The 20,938-nt window shown below is 43.2% G+C and overlaps 1 protein-coding gene across 1 annotated transcript in view; it reads right to left on the reverse strand.

The window, feature by feature from the left end:
- The window catches only part of LOC118393843 (synaptic vesicle membrane protein VAT-1 homolog-like), a 42,504-nt gene extending 23,935 nt beyond the window's left edge, over nt 1-18,569 (reverse strand). Inside the window, exons 1-7 of the mRNA XM_035786973.2 lie at nt 18,209-18,569; nt 17,115-17,244; nt 15,225-15,440; nt 14,326-14,468; nt 9,775-9,878; nt 8,169-8,224; nt 7,831-8,025 (exon numbers count right to left, since the gene is read on the reverse strand). Of these exons, the coding sequence (XP_035642866.1) occupies nt 7,831-8,025; nt 8,169-8,224; nt 9,775-9,878; nt 14,326-14,468; nt 15,225-15,440; nt 17,115-17,244; nt 18,209-18,438 (1,074 nt within the window). The 5' untranslated portion in view covers nt 18,439-18,569. The remainder of the gene's footprint in view (nt 1-7,830; nt 8,026-8,168; nt 8,225-9,774; nt 9,879-14,325; nt 14,469-15,224; nt 15,441-17,114; nt 17,245-18,208) is intronic.
- Between the last annotated feature and the right edge of the window lie 2,369 nt (nt 18,570-20,938).

Below are 20,938 nucleotides of genomic sequence, written 5' to 3' on the forward strand. Positions count from 1 at the left end.
ACCAAGATCCCAGAAATGTTCCATATGCACAAAAAGCTTATTTCTCTGAAATTGTTTACATCCCTGTTATTGAGCATTTCCCCCTTGCCAAGATAATCCATCTACCTGACAGGTGCGGCATATTAAGAAGCTGATTAAACAGCATGATCATTACACAGGTGCACCTTGGGCCGGGGACAATAAAAGACCACTCTAAAATGTGCAGTTTTGTCACAACACAATGCCACAGATGTCTCACGCTTTGAGGGAGTACACAATTGGTATGCTGACTGCAGCAATGTCCACCAGAGCTGTTGCCAGATAATGTAATGTTAATTTCTCTACCATAAGCCACCCCCAACGTTGTTTAGAGTATTTGTCAGTACGCCCAACTGGCCTCACAACTGCATACCAGCCCAGGACTTCACATCCGGCTTCTTCACCTGCTTGGATTGTCTGAGACCAGCCACCCGGATAACTGATGAAACTGAGGAGTATTAATATCTGTAATAAAGCCCTTTTGTGGGGAAAAACCCAGTGGGTGGGCCTATGCCCTCCCAGGTCCACCCATGGCTGTGCCCCTGCCCAGTCATGTGAAATCTATAGATTAGGGCCTAATGTATTTATTTCAATTGACTGATTTCCTTTTATGAACTGTAACTCAGTAAAATGGTTGAAATTGTTGCATGTTGCATTTTTTATTTTGTGTTATTGACTACGTTTGTTTATGTGTAACTCCGTGTTGTTGTTTTTGTCGCACTGCCTTGCTTTTTCTTGGCCAGGTTGAAGTTGTAAATGATAAACTTGTTCTCAACTGGCCTACCTGGTTAAATAAAGATGAAATAAAATAAATCAAACTATTTTTTTTCAGTATAAAATAAATCTTGTCCTCTATTCATTGCTTGCTGTCTTCAAGCAAGTCAGAGGTGGCTGTTCAGCAAAGGCTGTTTTCTGAACACAAGGGAGCCCATTTATTAAATGTCCTCTTGTTAACAGTACACTCGTAGATAAAAAATTATATCTAAAATCAATAAGGGTTCTTCGGCTGTCTCCATAGGATAACCCTTTGAAGAACACTATTGTTCCAGGTTGAACACTTTTGGTTCCAGGTAGAACCCTTTCCAATGAGGGTTCTACATGGAACCCAAAAGAGTTCTACCTGGAAACAAAATGGGTTCTCCTATGGGTACAGCTGAAGAACCATTTTGGAACCCTTTTTTTCTAAGAGTGTACTGTATAGAATCATGTACCAAACCAGGACTGCTGAACACTCACTACATTTCTAATAAACTTCATTTTCTGAGTTTCTATAGTTTTTTTAAAGGTCTTCATGAACATTCTCTGATTACAGGCAAAATTCACTTCTTAAAGAATGTTGGGTACATTGAGTGGAAGCCAAGATCAAAGAGGGAGTGAATAAGTATCTATGCCATCCTTCTGAGAGACAACACTGCGAGTCATCTGGTGGGCACAGGGTCAACGTTCAAATAAGTGTAGGGTTTTTCGAACAAGAAAAAATGGATAGAATCAAACCTACTGTTTAACAGGCTTTCCTCGCACTTGTCACGCCCTGGTCTAAGTATTTTGTGTTTTTCTTCATGTATTGGGTCAGGCCAGGGTGTGGCATGGAGTTTTTGTATTGTGGTGTGTTTTGTCTTGGGGTTTTGGTGTGTATGTATTTGGGATTGTAGCTAGTGGGGTTATCTAGCAAAGTCTATGGCTGTCTGGAGTGGTTCTCAATCAGAGGCAGGTGCTTATCGTTGTCTCTGATTGGGAACCATATTTAGGCAGCCATATTCTTTGAGTTTGTCGTGGGTGATTGTCCTGAGTGTCTTGATGTCCTTGTTTGATGTTAGTTGACACATGTATAGGCTGTTTTCGGTTCATTTATTGTTTTGTAGTGTTCGTGTTTAGTCGTGTTTACGTTTGTTTAAATAAACATGGATCGCAATCGACACGCTGCAGTTTGGTCCGACTCTCCTTCACCACATGAAAACCGTGACAGAATCACCCACCGTAAACGGACCAAGCAGCGTGTCAACAGGCAGGAGCAGCCCAAAGAGGAGCTGCGTATTAAGGATTTCTGGACATGGGAGGAAATCCTTGACGGGAGAGGACCCTGGGCTAAACCAGGGGAGTGTAGCCGCCCAAAGGTGCAGCAGGAGAAGAGGAAACAGGAGCAGCCCAAAGAGGAGTACAGTATGGACTATACTTCTTGGGAGGAGATAGACAGGTGGGCGGTCGACCCAGGGAGAGTGCCGGAGCCCGCCTGGGATTCGATGGAGCAGTGCGCGGAAGGTTACAGGAGAATGAGGTTGGCGAAGCAAGCACGACGGCGTGGAAGGAAGCCTGGGAATCAGCCCCAAAAATGTATTTTTGAGTATGGCAACGCCAGGTAGGAGACCTGCGCAAACTCCCTGTGCTTACCGGGGGGCTAGAGAGACCGGGCAGGCACCGTTTTATGCAGTGGTGCGCATGGTGTCCCCAGTGCGGGTGCATAGCCCGGTGCGGTATATTCCAGCTCCGCGTATCGGCCGGGCTAGATTGAGCGTCGAGCCAAATGCCATGAAGCCGGCTCTACGCATCTGGTCCCCAGTGCGTCTCCTTGGGCCGGCTTACATGGCACCAGCCTTGCGCTCTGTGTCTCCGGTTCGCCTACATAGCCCAGTACGGGCTATTCCCCCTCGCCGCACTGGCAGGGCGACCGAGAGTATTCAACCAGGTAAGGTTGGGCAGGCTCGGTGCTCAAGAGCTCCAGTGCGCCTGCACGGTCCGGTCTATCCAGTACCACCTCCACACCCCAGCCCTCCGGTAGCAGCTCCCCGCACCAGGCTTCCTGTGCGTGTCCTCGGCCCAGTACCACCAGTGCCAGCACCACGCATCAGGCCTACAGTGCGCCTCGCCTCTCCTGCGCTGTCGGAGCCTTTCTCCTCTCCTGCGCTGCCGGAGTCTCCCGCCTGTCCGGCGCCGCTGCCAGAGTCTCCCGCCTGTCCGGCGCCAGAGCCCCTCAGCCCAGAGGCGCCAGAGCCCCTCTGCCCAGCGCCGCCAGTCTGCCCAGCGCCGCCAGTCTGCCCAGCGTCGCCAGTCTGTCAGGATCAGTTAGATCCACCAGTCAGCCAGGATCCACCAGTCTGCCAGGATCCGCCAGAAGTGCCAGTCAGCCAGGATCCGCCAGAAGTGCCAGTCGGCCAGGATCTGCCAGTCGGCCAGGATCTGCCAGTCGGCCAGGATCTGCCAGTCGGCCAGGATCCGCCAGTCAGCCAGGATCCGCCAGTCAGCCAGGATCCGCCAGTCAGCCAGGATCCGCCAGATCTGCTAGTCAGCCAGGATCCGCCAGAAGTGCCAGTCGGCCAGGATCTGCCAGTCGGCCAGGATCTGCCAGTCGGCCAGGATCTGCCAGTCGGCCAGGATCTGCCAGTCGGCCAGGATCTGCCAGTCGTCCAGGATCTGCCAGATCTGCTAGTCAGCCAGGATCCGCCAGTCAGCCAGGATCTGCCGGAACCACCAGCAAGCCAGGATCTGGTAGATCCATCAACCTGCCTGAGCTTCCTCTCACTCCCGAGCTTCCTCTCACTCCCGAGCTTTCTCTCACTCCCGAGCTTTCTCTCACTCCCGAGCTTTCTCTCACTCCCGAGCTGTCCTTCAGTCCCGAGCTGTCCTTCAGTCCCGATCTGCTCCTCAGTCCAGTGGGGTTCTGGGTGAGGACTACTAGGCCATGGTCGGCGGCGAGGGTGGTCTATCCAGGGACGCGAGGAGAGGGGACTATAAGACATTGACTGAGTGGGTTCCACGTCCCGCGCCGGAGCCGCCACCATGGGCAGACGCCCACCCGGACCCTCCCTATTGTTTTGAGGTGCGTTCGGGAGTCTGCACCTTAGGGGGGTTCTGTCACGCCCTGGTCTAAGTATTTTGTGTTTTTCTTCATGTATTGGGTCAGGCCAGGGTGTGGCATGGAGTTTTTGTATTGTGGTGTGTTTTGTCTTGGGGTTTTGGTGTGTATGTATTTGGGATTGTAGCTAGTGGGGTTATCTAGCAAAGTCTATGGCTGTCTGGAGTGGTTCTCAATCAGAGGCAGGTGCTTATCGTTGTCTGTGATTGGGAACCATATTTAGGCAGCCATATTCTTTGAGTTTGTCGTGGGTGATTGTCCTGAGTGTCTTGATGACCTTGTTTGATGTTAGTTGACACATGTATAGGCTGTTTTCGGTTTTAGTTTCGTTTATTGTTTTGTAGTGTTCGTGTTTAGTCGTGTTTACGTTTGTTTAAATAAACATGGATCGCAATCGACACGCTGCAGTTTGGTCCGACTCTCCTTCACCACATGAAAACCGTGACAGCACTGCCCTCTCTGCTGGAAAAATAGAGGTAGATTCTATCCAAACAGGCTTTCCTCGCACTGCCCTCTCTGCTGGAAAGGCCAATTATTTTGCAACTTCAAAACCGGAATGACGCAAGAACATGTTTGCAGGCAGCAATTTCAGCTACAAAATGAAGCAAAGAAAGGATGGCATTTATTTTTATTGTCTACTGCACACAACCAAAACTTTACTTCCACTTTTAACCCAACCCCTCTGAATCAGAGGTCGGCTCTGTCATTTCAACTGGCCACCTGACCAACACAATGTAATTCAATCAAATCGCATGACACACTGTATCTCCTTAACTGGTTCTACTCAAATAACAACATGTCAGCCTTACCAGAGAAACTATTCACATTTCCTTGAATGGATAAATGGGACTAAACACCTCCCTCTGCAACTGGATCCCCCAGCCACCCCAGTCATAGACTGTTCTCTCTACTACCGCATGGCAAGCGGTACTGGCGTGCCAAGTCTAGGACAAAAAGTCTTCTCAACAGTTTTTACCCCCAAGCCATAAGACTCCTGAACAGGTAATCAAATGGCTACCCGGACTATTTTCACCCCCCAAACCCTCTTTTACGCTATTGCTACTCTCTGTTCATCATATATGCATAGTCACTTTAACCATATCTACATGTACATAATACCTCAATCAGCCTGACTAACCGGTGTCTGTATGTAGCCTCGCTACAGTTATTTTTCACTGTCTTTTTACTGTTGTTTTTATTTCTTTACTTACCTATTGTTCACCTTTTTTTGCACTATTGGTTAGAGCCTGTAAGTAAGCATTTCACTGTAAGGTCTACCTACACCTGTTGTATTCGGCGCACGTGACAAATAAACTTGGATTTGATTTGAAACGTACAGTAGTGTCTTAGACATTTGATAGGCAGAACAGAAATAATGAAATGTGTCTTCATTTTCCCCCTTGAGACAGATTTAGGTGAATATCTGTATGTATACTGTATATATGTATGTACAGTGGGGCAAAAAAGTATTTAGTCAGCCACCAATTGTGCAAGTTCTCCCACTTAAAAAGATGAGAGGCCTGTAATTTTCATCATAGGTACACTTAAACTATGACAGACAAAATTAGGAGAAAAAAATCCAGAAAATCACATTGTAGGATTTTTTTATGAATTTATTTGCAAATTATGGTGGAAAATAAGTATTTGGTCACCTACAAACAAGCAAGATTTCTGGCTCTCACAGACCTGTAACTTCTTCTTTAAGAGGCTCCTCTGTCCTCCACTCGTTACCTGTATTAATGGCACCTGTTTGAACTTGTTATCAGTATAAAAGACACCTGTCCACAACCTCAAACAGTCACACTCCAAACTCCACTATGGCCAAGACCAAAGAGCTGTCAAAGGACACCAGAAACAAAATTATAGACCTGCACCAGGCTGGGAAGACTGAATCTGCAATAGGTAAGCAGCTTGGTTTGAAGAAATCAACTGTGTGAGCAATTATTTGGAAATGGAAGACATACAAGACCACTGATAATCTCCCTCGATCTGGGGCTCCACGCAAGATCTCACCCCGTGGGGTCAAAATGATCACAAGAACGGTGAGCAAAAATCCCAGAACCACACGGGTGGACCTAGTGAATGACCTGCAGAGAGCCGGGACCAAAGTAACAAAGCCTACCATCAGTAACACACTACGCTGCCAGGGACTCATCCTGCAGTACCAGACGTGTCCCCCTGCTTAAGCCAGTACATGTCCAGGCCCATCTGAAGTTTGCTAGAGAGCATTTGGATGATCCAGAAGAAGATTGGGAGAATGGCATATGGTCAGATGAAACCAAAATATAACTTTTTGGTAAAAACTCAACTCGTTGTGTTTGGAGGACAAAGAATGCTGAGTTGCATCCAAAGAACACCATACCTACTGTGAAGCATGGGGGTGGAAACATCATGCTTTGGGGCTGTTTTTCTGCAAAGGGACCAGGACGACTGATCCGTGTAAAGGAAAGAATGAATGGGGCCATGTATCGTGAGATTTTGAGTGAAAACCTCCTTCCATCAGCAAGGGCATTGAAGATGAAACGTGGCTGGGTCTTTCAGCATTACAATGATCCCAAACACACCGCCCAGGCAACGAAGGAGTGGCTTCGTAAGAAGCATTTCAAGGTCCTGGTGGCCTAGCCAGTCTCCAGATCTCAACCCTATAGAAAATCTTTGGAGGGAGTTGAAAGTCCGTGTTGCCCAGCAACAGCCCCAAAACATCACTGCTCTTGAGGAGATCTGCATGGAGGAATGGGCCAAAATACCAGCAACAGTGTGTGAAAACCTTGTGAAGACTTACAGAAAACGTTTGACCTCTGTCATTGCCAACAAAGGGTATATAACAAAGTATTGAGAAACTTTTGTTATTGACCAAATACTTATTTTCCACCATAATGTGCAAATAAATTCATAAAAAATACTACAATGTGATTTTCTGGATTTTTTTTCTCATTTTGTCTGTCATAGCTAACCACAGGGCGGCAGGGTAGCCTAGTGGTTAGAGCGTTGGACGAGTAATCGGAAAGTTGCGAGTTCAAACCCCTGAGCTGACAAGGTACAAATCTGTCGTTCTGCCCCTGAACAGGCAGTTAACTCACTGTTCCCAGGCCGTCATTGAAAATAAGAATGTGTTCTTAACTGACTTGCCTGGTTAAATAAAGGTAAAAAAATGTTTTTTTTAAATAGTTGAAGTGTACCTTTGATGAAAATTACAGGCCTCTCATCTTTTTAAGATGAGAACTTGCACAATTGGTGGCTGACTAAATACTTTTTTGCCCCACTGTATACTGTACATGTGTATATATGTATGTGTATGTATACTGTATATCTGTATAAAGAAATATAGCTAAGTGGGGGTAAACACCAGTAATATGAATGGAGAGGAAAAGCCTCTCACTGTTCTATAAGCAGGGGATCTTGTGAATAATTAAACCACCAATCATCTACCTCATAGCAGCAGGAGTGTTGTGTCAATAAATGACTCTATGACCCTCCGTGCTGAGCTGCCTGCTAACCACTAGCAGTTCCACTATCAAGTCCACAGAAATCGCAGAATGTGTGAAACACCCAAATGTTACATTTGTGTTTCTTTACAAACAGAGTTGGTGACTGTGTAGAAACAGAAAGAGGAAAACAGACACACAGAGAGATGCACTGGCAGAGATGGAGGAGAGATTGATGTATGGAATTCATGTGGGCGTGAATGTGAACATCGCATAACTGCAGCCATCAAAAACCCGCAACCGGTCTTAACGGCCCACCTGCCATCTGCAGGCCAAACCAACGTCCACTAACAACAGTGACAATCAACAGATGACACTCCATCCAAGATGTTTCCATAACAACTTCTCTAAAACGTCCCTACCCATCTGTTTCCTTAGTGACCGTGTGGATCATTCCCAGATTGTAGACCTGCCAGTCAAAGACATCATGCCAGATGTGTATAGGGAAATGTCCCTGCCCACCAGCTGTCCCCTTACCTCCTCCAGTGCCCACAGGGAGTCCACCACAGGTTTGATCTTCTTCTGGTTGTAGAGGGAGAAGAGTTTCTCCACCACCGTTTTCACCTGCCCACACCTGCCCTGCTTGAACAGGAGGTTGAGCAGCGAGAATCCAGCAATGACCTTGTTCTCTTCATAGAGTTTAATAGGGTTCACCTTCTCAACCTGCCACCACTGGGGAGTCAAACCAGAGACACACACATCACTTACCCCAATAACTCATTTGTGTTTCATAGTAAGAAATGAATGTTCGATAAATATTAAACAGACTGTTCCATTCTGTAAACTCAGTGACAGACTCAGCATTTCTAACTCACAGATTTTGCAAGGCTGAAGAAACTCTTTGTTTCCCCAGTAACCATGTTTGATGAGCCTGAAAACACAAAAACAAAGGCACAAGCTTATAGAGAGACAGGGTGGCGGTGTTAACTGTTGGGCTGAAGTGATGGGTGAACCGTACAGAGCCGTGAGGTGAAGAGGGGTTATTGTGGGGGAGGAGTAGTCATACCATTAATTGATTCAAGCCGCATTAGTGTTACAACTCCATGACTGTCATACTGACAGAAACACTAATTCTACATTATCTGAAACCCAAGAAAACTCTTGTAATTAAACAATTCAGATGTGGATAAAAGCCAGGGGCAGTCAAATATATTCAGGTGTCATTTTTAATCCATTTGAATTAACCTACATTTCGCACTGAATCACAACGCACGCCTGGTTTTCAATGAGGTTTAAGCGGTCGCTTAAATTCTGTCCAGATTGACTATTGAGTAGATGGAGGGATATTACCTCGAAATAAAAGGACCATCTGTATTCTAAGTGTCCTTAGATGAAGAGAAAGTCTGAAGAGCTTGAGCCTATATCTTACAAGAAACTTTACAAATATTTGTGGTCTAAGCTATGTCATACGAAACAGTGTTCACACCAGTTGACTTTTTCCACATTTTGTTGTGTTACAGCCTGAATTTAAAATAGATTCAATGACGTGTTTTTTGTCACTGGCCTAAACACAATAAAGTACCCCATAATGTCAAAGTAAAATGTAATTTACATTTTTTTTTCTTTTCGTAATGACAAGCTGAATTGTTATGGATATGCTTGTAATTGTTAAGGACTGAGGAGTTTTTCAGAATACAAAAGAAACATAAGGGAGCTAAGCACAGTCAAATCCTACAGGAATACCTGGTTCCACCAGACACTGGTGGATGAATTCACCTTTCAGCAGGACAATAATCTAAAACACAAGGCCAAATCTACACTGAAGTTGTTTACCAAGAAGACAGTGTATATTTCTGAATTACCAAGTTACTGTTTTGACTTAAATCTGCTTGAAAGTCTATGGGAAGACTTGAAAATGGTTGTCTTGTAATGATCAACAACCAATTGTTTTAAAGAATAATGGGTACTTATTGTACAATCCAGGTTTGCAAAGCTCTTAACAGACTTACCCAGAAAGACTCACAGTTGTAATCGCTGCCAAATGTGATTCTTACATGTATTGACTCAGGAGTGTGAATACTTATGTAAATGAGATATTTCTGTGTTTCATTTTGAATACATTTGCTAACATTTCTAAAAACAAATATTTACTTTGTCATTGTGGGGTATTGTGTGTAGATTGGTGAGAAAAAATATATATTTTATCACTTTTGAATTCAGACTGTAAAACAACAAGATATGGAATGAGTCAAGGGGTATGAATACTTCTTGAAGGCACTGTATATGTATAGCGCAAGTACAATGGTGCCTAACCTATAGACAATACCTGTCAGTAAGTTTGAAATGTCCTAAATTAAAAATGTCACTCAAGATACGTCATCATTCACAGGCTAACACCACATCATATCTCAAGAGTCTTATGTGCGATACTGGTGGCACAATGTAGCAAATTTATGAGTAGCATCCTGATAGGACACCAACCGTAGAGGATGTAGGTTCCCAGAGGCCTCAGCAGACCGAGGCCTTTACCAGTGTTCTCCCCAGACAGACAGTCCAGGACGATGTCCACTCCCTCTGGAGAGATCCTACCAAGTACAGGAAATTCAATTAACAAGAATCAACACGTTCCTCATTTACAGACAGCCTCAACTGCAGGCTTCAACAGAACCCTCTCAATCTATTAGTCATTCAATGTTTAGCTCAGATTTCAAGAGTTACATTTATATATTTTTAGCAAATACTAAACAATACAGTTCATTGACATTTCGATCAGCCTTTTGTTCAATCAAATTCCACTTGATTTCAAGTGATACAGTATTAAAAGACCTATAAGCATTGGACAGGTTAACCATTGGTGTGATTTTTCATGGCATGACTCACTTAAGAGCACCAATGTGAAAGAAAGAATGAGAGCAATGTTCTGATCAAGGGGTCCTAATGCCTTCCTTTCTGCCTGGTGGCCTGCCTGCCTGCTTGGCTAAACGGCTCGGGGGTCTTATGATGCCCATGGCCTTGCATATTGTAAAAGGGGCGACTTAAGACCAATTTAATTTTGCTTTGCTCTTGATCCTGAAAGGAATGTGGGGCCACAGAGATGAAAGGCTTATAATCTGCCTCTCCCTCTGATATGGCTGTATTTACTACCAGTGTGATATGCAGGCAGACAGTATTCTTCCTCTGATATGGCTGTATTTACTACCATTGTGATATGCAGGCAGACAGTATTCTCCCTCTGATATGGCTGTATTTACTACCATTGTGATATGCAGGCAGACAGTATTCTCCCTCTGATATGGCTGTATTTACTACCAGTGTGATATGCAGGCAGACAGTATTCTCCCTCTGATATGGCTGTATTTACTACCAGTGTGATATGCAGGCAGACAGTATTCTCCCTCTGGTATGGCTGTATTTACTACCAGTGTGATATGCAGGCAGACAGTATTCTCCCTCTGGTATGGCTGTATTTACTACCAGTGTGATATGCAGGCAGACAGTATTCTCCCTCTGATATGGCTGTATTTACTACCAGTGTGATATGCAGGCAGACAGTATTCTTCCTCTGATATGGCTGTATTTACTACCAGTGTGATATGCAGGCAGACAGTATTCTTCCTCTGATATGGCTGTATTTACTACCAGTGTGATATGCAGGCAGACAGTATTCTCCCTCTGATATGGCTGTATTTACTACCAGTGTGATATGCAGGCAGACAGTATTCTCCTCTGATATGGCTGTATTTACTACCAGTGTGATATGCAGGCAGACAGTATTCTCCCTCTGATATGGCTGTATTTACTACCAGTGTGATATGCAGGCAGACAGTATTCTCCCTCTGATATGGCTGTATTTACTACCAGTGTGATATGCAGGCAGACAGTATTCTCCTCTGATATGGCTGTATTTACTACCATTGTGATATGCAGGCAGACAGTATTCTCCCTCTGATATGGCTGTATTTACTACCATTGTGATATGCAGGCAGACAGTATTCTCCCTCTGATATGGCTGTATTTACTACCAGTGTGATATGCAGGCAGACAGTATTCTCCCTCTGATATGGCTGTATTTACTACCAGTGTGATATGCAGGCAGACAGTATTCTCCCTCTGGTATGGCTGTATTTACTACCATTGTGATATGCAGGCAGACAGTATTCTCCCTCTGATATGGCTGTATTTACTACCAGTGTGATATGCGGGCAGACAGTATTCTCCCTCTGATATGGCTGTATTTACTACCAGTGTGATATGCAGGCAGACAGTATTCTCCCTCTGATATGGCTGTATTTACTACCAGTGTGATATGCAGGCAGACAGTATTCTCCCTCTGATATGGCTGTATTTACTACCAGTGTGATATGCAGGCAGACAGTATTCTCCCTCTGATATGGCTGTATTTACTACCAGTGTGATATGCAGGCAGACAGTATTCTCCCTCTGATATGGCTGTATTTACTACCATTGTGATATGCAGGCAGACAGTATTCTCCCTCTGATATGGCTGTATTTACTACCAGTGTGATATGCAGGCAGACAGTATTCTCCCTCTGATATGGCTGTATTTACTACCAGTGTGATATGCAGGCAGACAGTATTCTCCCTCTGATATGGCTGTATTTACTACCAGTGTGATATGCAGGCAGACAGTATTCTCCCTCTGATATGGCTGTATTTACTACCAGTGTGATATGCGGGCAGACAGTATTCTCCCTCTGATATGGCTGTATTTACTACCAGTGTGATATGCGGGCAGACAGTATTCTCCCTCTGATATGGCTGTATTTACTACCAGTGTGATATGCGGGCAGACAGTATTCTCCCTCTGATATGGCTGTATTTACTACCAGTGTGATATGCAGGCAGACAGTATTCTCCCTCTGATATGGCTGTATTTACTACCATTGTGATATGCAGGCAGACAGTATTCTCCCTCTGATATGGCTGTATTTACTACCAGTGTGATATGCAGGCAGACAGTATTCTCCCTCTGATATGGCTGTATTTACTACCAGTGTGATATGCAGGCAGACAGTATTCTCCCTCTGGTATGGCTGTATTTACTACCAGTGTGATATGCAGGCAGACAGTATTCTCCCTCTGATATGGCTGTATTTACTACCAGTGTGATATACAGGCAGACAGTATTCTCCCTCTGATATGGCTGTATTTACTACCATTGTGATATGCAGGCAGACAGTATTCTCCCTCTGATATGGCTGTATTTACTACCATTGTGATATGCAGGCAGACAGTATTCTCCCTCTGATATGGCTGTATTTACTACCAGTGTGATATGCAGGCAGACAGTATTCTCCCTCTGATATGGCTGTATTTACTACCAGTGTGATATGCAGGCAGACAGTATTCTTCCTCTGATATGGCTGTATTTACTACCATTGTGATATGCAGGCAGACAGTATTCTCCCTCTGATATGGCTGTATTTACTACCATTGTGATATGCAGGCAGACAGTATTCTCCCTCTGATATGGCTGTATTTACTACCAGTGTGATATGCAGGCAGACAGTATTCTCCCTCTGATATGGCTGTATTTACTACCAGTGTGATATGCAGGCAGACAGTATTCTTCCTCTGATATGGCTGTATTTACTACCATTGTGATATGCAGGCAGACAGTATTCTCCCTCTGATATGGCTGTATTTACTACCATTGTGATATGCAGGCAGACAGTATTCTCCCTCTGATATGGCTGTATTTACTACCAGTGTGATATGCAGGCAGACAGTATTCTCCCTCTGATATGGCTGTATTTACTACCAGTGTGATATGCAGGCAGACAGTATTCTCCCTCTGATATGGCTGTATTTACTACCAGTGTGATATGCAGGCAGACAGTATTCTTCCTCTGATATGGCTGTATTTACTACCATTGTGATATGCAGGCAGACAGTATTCTCCCTCTGTCAATAAGTACTGAGGGGGAACCAGGGATTAGGCTCCTTAAGAAAGGAACTCAAGAGGAAAGCTTGGTTGAATGTATGCATTTCTAAAGCACTTCAGAATCAATTCAGAATGTGATTATCAGATGGACATGCTTTAAGCCTCCTGACTGCATGTCTCACCTCCAAAACACTATTCCTATTAGACAGTTGACATGAAGTTGGCTTTGGCATAGAAGGTTATTTTCTGATTGTCTCCTATTGAGGAGGCAGCATCCCTATGGATTGCACTGATTGCTAATCAAACATGATAATTAGTGATGGGTGACAAAATCCATATAGTTACATATCCGGATATTATTTTTGACAATATATCATGTCGTTTTGACAATATCGCAATATTATTTTTGTGCTAGTTGTCTGTACCTGCACCAAAACTCCAGTTTGTTTCCTCCAGAGATTGTTCTCCATCTTCTTTTTAAATAGGGAGCCAATTTGTTTTCAGCACTTTTATTTCCATGTCTAATCAAAACTCGTTTTCTCATGGCTCTCACTTGTCCTTCTGCAGCAGACATATGGTGAGTAATATGTTTGGAACAGACAAGACAACGACATGCAGTGTGATCTGAATGGGCATAGTATTTACGAGGCATCAGGGCGATTTCCTGATTGGCCCAGCTGTTCCACGTCCCCAGCAGACAGCCTGTTGCAGGTTGCCTTCAGAGAGCCTTTGAGCACTCTGCCTCACACACTGCCGTTGCTCTCGGAGACGAGCTGTGTGTTGCCATGGGGACCGCAGCCACGCATGTCCAAATATGGCATCAACTAACATCTGCATCTCCCTGATCTCTACATGCTCTGTGTTCTACGTTATCACATTATCATTGTCAATTCATATGTACATATCAAATTGCACATTATAAACCAAAAGAGATTCCTAGTAATTATGTGAAATTATATCTAAACATATTTTAATAAACCTGTAAGATCCAATGAAATTACACATTTGCTAACAAATTAGTCTTATTCATAAAAATTGTGCAGAACAATTACCTCTGCAGCTCTATGTTTAGAAGAAAGATTTTATCCCAAATCATTTTTTATTGTAGAACAAAAAACAAACCTTACTTTTTAACTTCTTGTACATAATCAATGTTTCTGTCGAAGAGGTGGGTCACAGAGTCCTTGATGGCTTCATGTTTGAAAGATGAGGCCGTTCCAAACACAGTGACACTGGGTATAGTGGAGCACAGCTGAGCCACAGCTTGACCCTGAAAAACACCACACGATCCCAGTCAGACTCTCCAAGACACAATTACACAAGGCCAATCCAGACAATGACATTTCCACAGGTTATGCATCACAGCTTTACCAACCATAATCCATATTTGATATGAAAAATAATTATAATAATTTTGCTCATCCTGTTCTAATCATTCAACACACTAGGTAAAGACAGTAAATGTTTTCTTGTCCATCTCCACTACAGTATGGTACTACATGTGTGAATTAAACAACAGAGGTATACCCTATTGTGTGCATCAGTCTGAAATCTGAGCAGTCGCTCTACTGTTGTTCATGAATTAGTCTGTAGGAGCATCTCTAGAGTATAGTTACATATCTAGTTATGTTTAATTATTAATGCTGGGAATCATTAACCGTGCCTTCGCTAAAGGGAAATGTGCTACATGAGCCTGATAATTCAATGTCTTTAAAAAAAATGTTTTACAAGTCTGAAGAGTCTGTGTGCATTATATACTGTAAACAGCACAGCCCAGACACTCTCTATCTTCAACCACAGTCACATCTTTCCTAGATGTAATTTTCTCATCCTCATCTCACCATCATCTTCAATCATGAATACAGTATTATGTAAAACAGCATCTGAGCTGTCTGATAATAGCCACAGGCTATTACCCTCAAGAGCCACCAGAGATACACACCTTGGCGGTATCTATAGTAACATCACTGATATCATTTTCAGATGCTGTGTTTTTCTTTCCACCTCCTTTCGGGAGTTGACTTACCACACCCCCTCCTGCTGAATGGACCAATACTGACATCCCCTCTCGGAGATTGGCAACCTCAAACAGCATCATGTAGGCAGCCACGAAGTTCATGGAGAAGGCTGCTGCCTCAGGAAATGTCATATCATCAGGCATGTTATAGACGTAATCCAGCGGTGTGCAAACCACCTCTGCCCAGGCGTTGTAATTTACAAAAGCCATAACCCGGTCTCCTATCTGGAGAGAGGAAAGGGTAAGCTATAAAATATGATAAATGCACATTTTGGAGGTGACATGGTTACAGGTTTGTTTTAGAAATGCACCAAACCTCACATGCTACTCCGACCAATGAATTTCAAAATATCAACATTAACCATTTCAAATTGTAACACAAATCAATATTGTTGGGGGTAAAAATGCAAAGTGAGATCAATATAAACTCAGCAAAAAAAAGAAACGTCCTCTCATTGTCAACTGCGTTTATTTTCAGCAAACTTAACATGTGTAAATATTTGTATGAACATAACAAGATTCAACAACTGAGACATAAACTGAACAAATTCCACAGACATGTGACTAACAGAAATTGAATAATGTGTCCCTGAACAAAGGGGGGGTCAAAATCAAAAGTAACAGTCAGTATCTGGTGTGGCCACCAGCTGCATTAAGTACTGCAGTGCATCTCCTCCTCATGGACTGCACCAGATGTGCCAGTTCTTGCTGTGAGATGTTACCCCACTCTTCCACCAAGGCACCTGCAAGTTCCCAGACATTTCTTGGGGGAATGGCCCTAGCCCTCACCCTCCGATCCAACAGGTCCCAGACGTGCTCAATGGGATTGAGATCAGGGCTCTTCGCTGGCCATGGCAGAACACTGACATTCCTGTCTTGCAGGAAATCACGCACAGAACGAGCAGTATGGCTGGTGGCATTGTCATGCTGGAGGGTCATGTCAGGATGAGCCTGCAGGAAGGGTACCACATGAGGGAGGAGGATGTCTTCCCTGTAACGCACAGCGTTGAGATTGTCTACAATAACAACAAGCTCAGTCCAATGATGCTGTGACACACCGCCCCAGACCATGACGGACCCTCCACCTCCAAATCGAGCCCACTCCAGAGTACAGGCCTCGGTGTAACGCTCATTCCTTCGACTATAAACATGAATCCGACCATCAGCCCTGGTGAGACAAAACCACAACTCGTCAGTGAAGAGCATTTTTTGCCAGTCCTGTCTGGTCCAGCGATGGTGGGTTTGTGCCATAGGCGACGTTGTTGCCGGTGATGTCTGGTGATGACCTGCCTTACAACAGGCCTACAAGCCCTCAGTCCAGCCTCTCTCAGCCTATTACGGACAGTCTGAGCACTGATGGAGGAATTGTGCACTCCTGGTGTAACTCGGGCAGTTGTTGTTGCCACCCTGTACCTGTCCCGCAGGTGTGATGTTCGGATGTACCGATCCTGTGCAGGTGTTGTTGCACGTGGTCTGCCACTGCGAGGACGATCAGCTTTCCATCCTGTCTCCCTGTAGCACTGTCTTAGGCATCTCACAGTACGGACATAGCAATTATTGCAGTGACCCTTTCTTTTGGTGTTTATCAGAGTCAGTAGAAAGGCCTCTTTAGTGTCCTAAGTTTTCATAACTGTGACCTTAATTGCCTACCGTTTTGTAAGCTGTTATTGTCTTAACAGCCGTTCCATTGGTGCATGTTCATTAATTATTTATGGGAATGTCTGGGAAACAGTGTTTAAACCCTTTACAATGAAGATATGTGGAGTTACTTGGATTTTTACAAAATATCTTTGAAAGACAGGGTCCTGAAAAAGAGACATTTCTTTTTTTGCTGAGTTTAGTTGTGCTACTAATCCACAACATAATATCTGTGACATACTGTGATCTAGATTCACTGACCTCAAATCCCTTTGTGTTTTGTCCCATCGCCTCCACTATTCCAGAACACTCAAATCCAGGGACAAGTGGAGTTTTCGGAGGACTGTCAATATTACCTTGACGCACCATAAGATCCAGGAAGTTCAAGCCACTGCAAAGGTAAATGTCTCATTGATATTAACCTCACAATCAAGCAAAGTTATTCATTTTTAATGTATGATATTGGAGAAGACACAATATTGCATGATGGACATTTTCACTATTTGATAAATGTTACTTAGACTTAAAATATGTTAATAAATAAATGCCTGAGCAGTCATAAGCACAACACAAGCTGTTTGATATCTACAAACCCATGCTTGAATTCCAGACTATTAAAAGGGGCTACAGTTCCAAGGCCATGGTGATTCACATGTACTGAACAATAAATAGCCAATCTGTGATAGAGCATATCTGTAACAGGCTCTCCCTTTTATGGAAAAATTGCTTCTCACTTGTTGAAGGTATAGTTTGTGTATTTCAATATTATCAATAAAACAATATTGTTGGACTAAAGACAATTATCCAATCCCTCATCAAAATCGACTTACTAAATGCCAAGTAGGAAATCATAAGAGAATAGAGCACAAATACCACAAGTGTAGGACTTTGCATGAGCCAGTTGTAGTGAGAAAATCCATTTCAAATGGCTTGTGGTATTTACAGTATTCCCCCAATAAAAGCTCATTAAGATGATCAGTCAAAAACATGCCAAGCAAATACTTTTATAAAGCCAAATTTGTATTAATTCCAACATTGCAGGTATTTTTGCTTTTCATTTGCATGCCTTCTCCACAGACAGTCCTTATTCATCATCTACTACAGACAGTGAAACATCAGAGGACATGTGGCTTCATGAATGCAATGAGTCCTTTTATCGTGTCACTTTTACAAACTACTCAGGTCGAGTTTAACCTACTTCAATTCAAGGTTTATTCATGGCTCGCCCATACTGAATCAGAATCTGCAACATGTTGCAATACACTTATGAATGTGATAACTTCGCATCATTGATATTTTAAGATCATTAGGCAGGCATCAATGTAACAATTAATTAATTAATATGCAACGTTTACCATGCTTTGACGCGAATTTTCACTTCTCCCTCTTGTGGCTCAGGCATCGCCTTCTTGGTTACCCGGAGTTTGTTGAGACCCCCGAAACCGGACAGTATTACGGCTCGCATTTCTTTGGCATCTCCTGCAGATACTACAGTTTCTGTTTCTTTTGCTCCATTCTTCTCTATCATGTGCTCAGTTTCCTCTGTCATCTCCGTTCCTTCTTTAGCCATGTCGGTGGGCTTCATGGGGCTGGAAGGGGATGCTCGAGATTGTAACTGGTCCTTCCTTCCTCCTTCCAAGTTAAGAATGCGCAGTATGAGCCGAATCAATTCTCTTTTGGAAGAGGGAGAGGCTATTCCGAATAAAGATGTTTATAAATCTTGGATTGCTGATGTTGTATATTGGCCAATGAGAGGATTGGAAGCCACCACTCGGCCATATTGGCACTCCTCAATTACATGTTTCAAAGACAACATTACATGTATTTAAGTTTTGTTTTGTTGTAGTGGGGACAATAACATTATTAATCTCTAAAAAATATACTTTAAGTATTTAAAAAAATATTTTTTTATTCGTTGTTTTACGTTTAGCTCACATAATATAATTTAAAGTTTGCATTAAGTTGTCTGTTATATAATAAACGTGGCAAAAACGAATGTAGACATTAATCCATGTATTTATGTAGCTTCCAAAAGATGTGTTTTACACCGGTGGGGAAGTGCCAAGATGGAGGTACAGAAAGTTACATTTAGCGCCCCCTTAAAGTCATCTAGTGTATATATATAAATCATTAACATGGACACGCCTAGTGCCCAAATTGATCACGTATGTCGCGCAGTTGAGAGTCGAGTGGAGACGAAAGGCTTCGGTTCAGTCAGTCGTCCTGATGAGCATAGTTTATGCTGATTAGCTGGCAAAACAGCAGCATGGAATTGGCACTAATTAAAACTTGTAAAAGAGAGTGATGTTTATTTCAATGGACGAGTGGGAAATAACCTATAGTATTGGTCACCATCTGGATGTCAGCTAACGTAACGACAAGACCGTAGGAATGACCAGTACAACGGGTTTGTATTGAGGTGCTCCCCCAGCTGGGCAGTAGTTGCTTCACCCGCCAGTTGTATCACATGTCGCTAACGTGGTGAATTTGTTCCATCCCACGGGATTGATTATATTTCGAGTAGGATAGCAGCCTACACGATAAAAAAAAAAACTTCAAATATTGGTAGCAACCATCTAGATGTCACCGTGATACAGTCTACTGCCCAATGGGGAAAATGTGTGCTGCAAAGCTGGCAACACAACACGTCATTCAGTAAGGAGAGAAGTAGGTAGCTAGATAGTGTCGCAATATCAGGCCAGGCTGGCAGCTAAGGTACATTTATTGAGGTACATTCATATATCTTTATGTACATATTCTTTATCCCCTTACACGTGTGTCTATAAGGTAGTAGTTTTGGAATTTTTAGCAAGATTACTTGTTGGTTATTACTGCATTGTCGGAACTAGAAGCACAAGCATTTCGCTACGCTCGCATTAACATCTGCTAACCATGTGTATGTGACAAATAACATTTGATTTGATTGGATTTGATTTATTGTAGTGATTTTCACCGAAAATGTGGCCTCCAACTACAGCACTAACGTCAACATTTTTGTAAACATTTATAAATAATACATTTAAAAAAATAACAATTATTCCTTTACACATATGATTCTGATAATGAAATTGTGTTATGTGGGTGTCAATGAGTAGGCTGATACCCCGTTTCATGGGTGCACAATCCATAGGTAAGGCTGTACAATGAATAAACAGTACCAGTCAAAATTTTGGACACATCTACTAATTCAAGGGTTTTCTTTATTTTGACTATTTTCTACATTGTAGAATAATAGTGAAGAAATCAAAACTATGAAATAACACATATGGAATCATGTAGTAACCAAACAAGTGTTAAACAAATCAAAATATATTTTATATTTGATATTCTTCAAAGTAGCCACCCTTTGCCTTGATGACAGCTTTGCACACTCCTGGCATTTGGTTCCCACATATGCTGAGCACTTGTTGGCTGCATTTCTTTCACTCTACGGTCCAACTCATTTCAAACCTTCTCAATTGGGATCATCATCTGATGCAGCACCATCACTCTCCTTCTTGGTCAAATAGCCCTTACACAGCCTGGAGGTGTGTTTTGGGTCATTGTCCTGTTGAAAAACAAATGATAGTCCCACTAATCTCAAACCAGATAGGATGGCGTATCGCCGCAGAATGCTGTGGAAGCCATGCTGGTTAAGTGTGCCTTGAATTCTAAATAAATCACTGACAGTTCACCAGCAAAGCACCATCATCCCTCCTCCTCCATGCTTCACAGTGCAAACCACACATGTAGAGATTATCCGTTCACCTACTCTGCGTCTCACCAAGACACGGCGGTTGGAACGAAAAATATCAAATTTGGACTCATCAGACCAAAGGACAGATTTCCATCGGTCTAATGTCCATTGCTCGTGTTTCTTGGCCCAAGCAAGGCTCTTCTTATTATTGGTGTCCTTTAGTAGTGGTTTCTTTGCAGCAATTCAACCATGAAGGCCTGATTCACACAGTCTCCTCTGAACAGTTGTGTTGAGATGTGTCTGTTACTGGAACTCTGTGAAGCATTTATTTGGGCGGCAATCTGAGGTGCATTTAACTCTAATGCACTTAACCTCTGCAGCAGAAGTAACTCTGGGTCTTCCTTTCCTG

This window comes from Oncorhynchus keta, chromosome 14 (assembly GCF_023373465.1).
Source record: "Oncorhynchus keta strain PuntledgeMale-10-30-2019 chromosome 14, Oket_V2, whole genome shotgun sequence".
Lineage (NCBI taxonomy): Eukaryota > Metazoa > Chordata > Actinopteri > Salmoniformes > Salmonidae > Oncorhynchus > Oncorhynchus keta.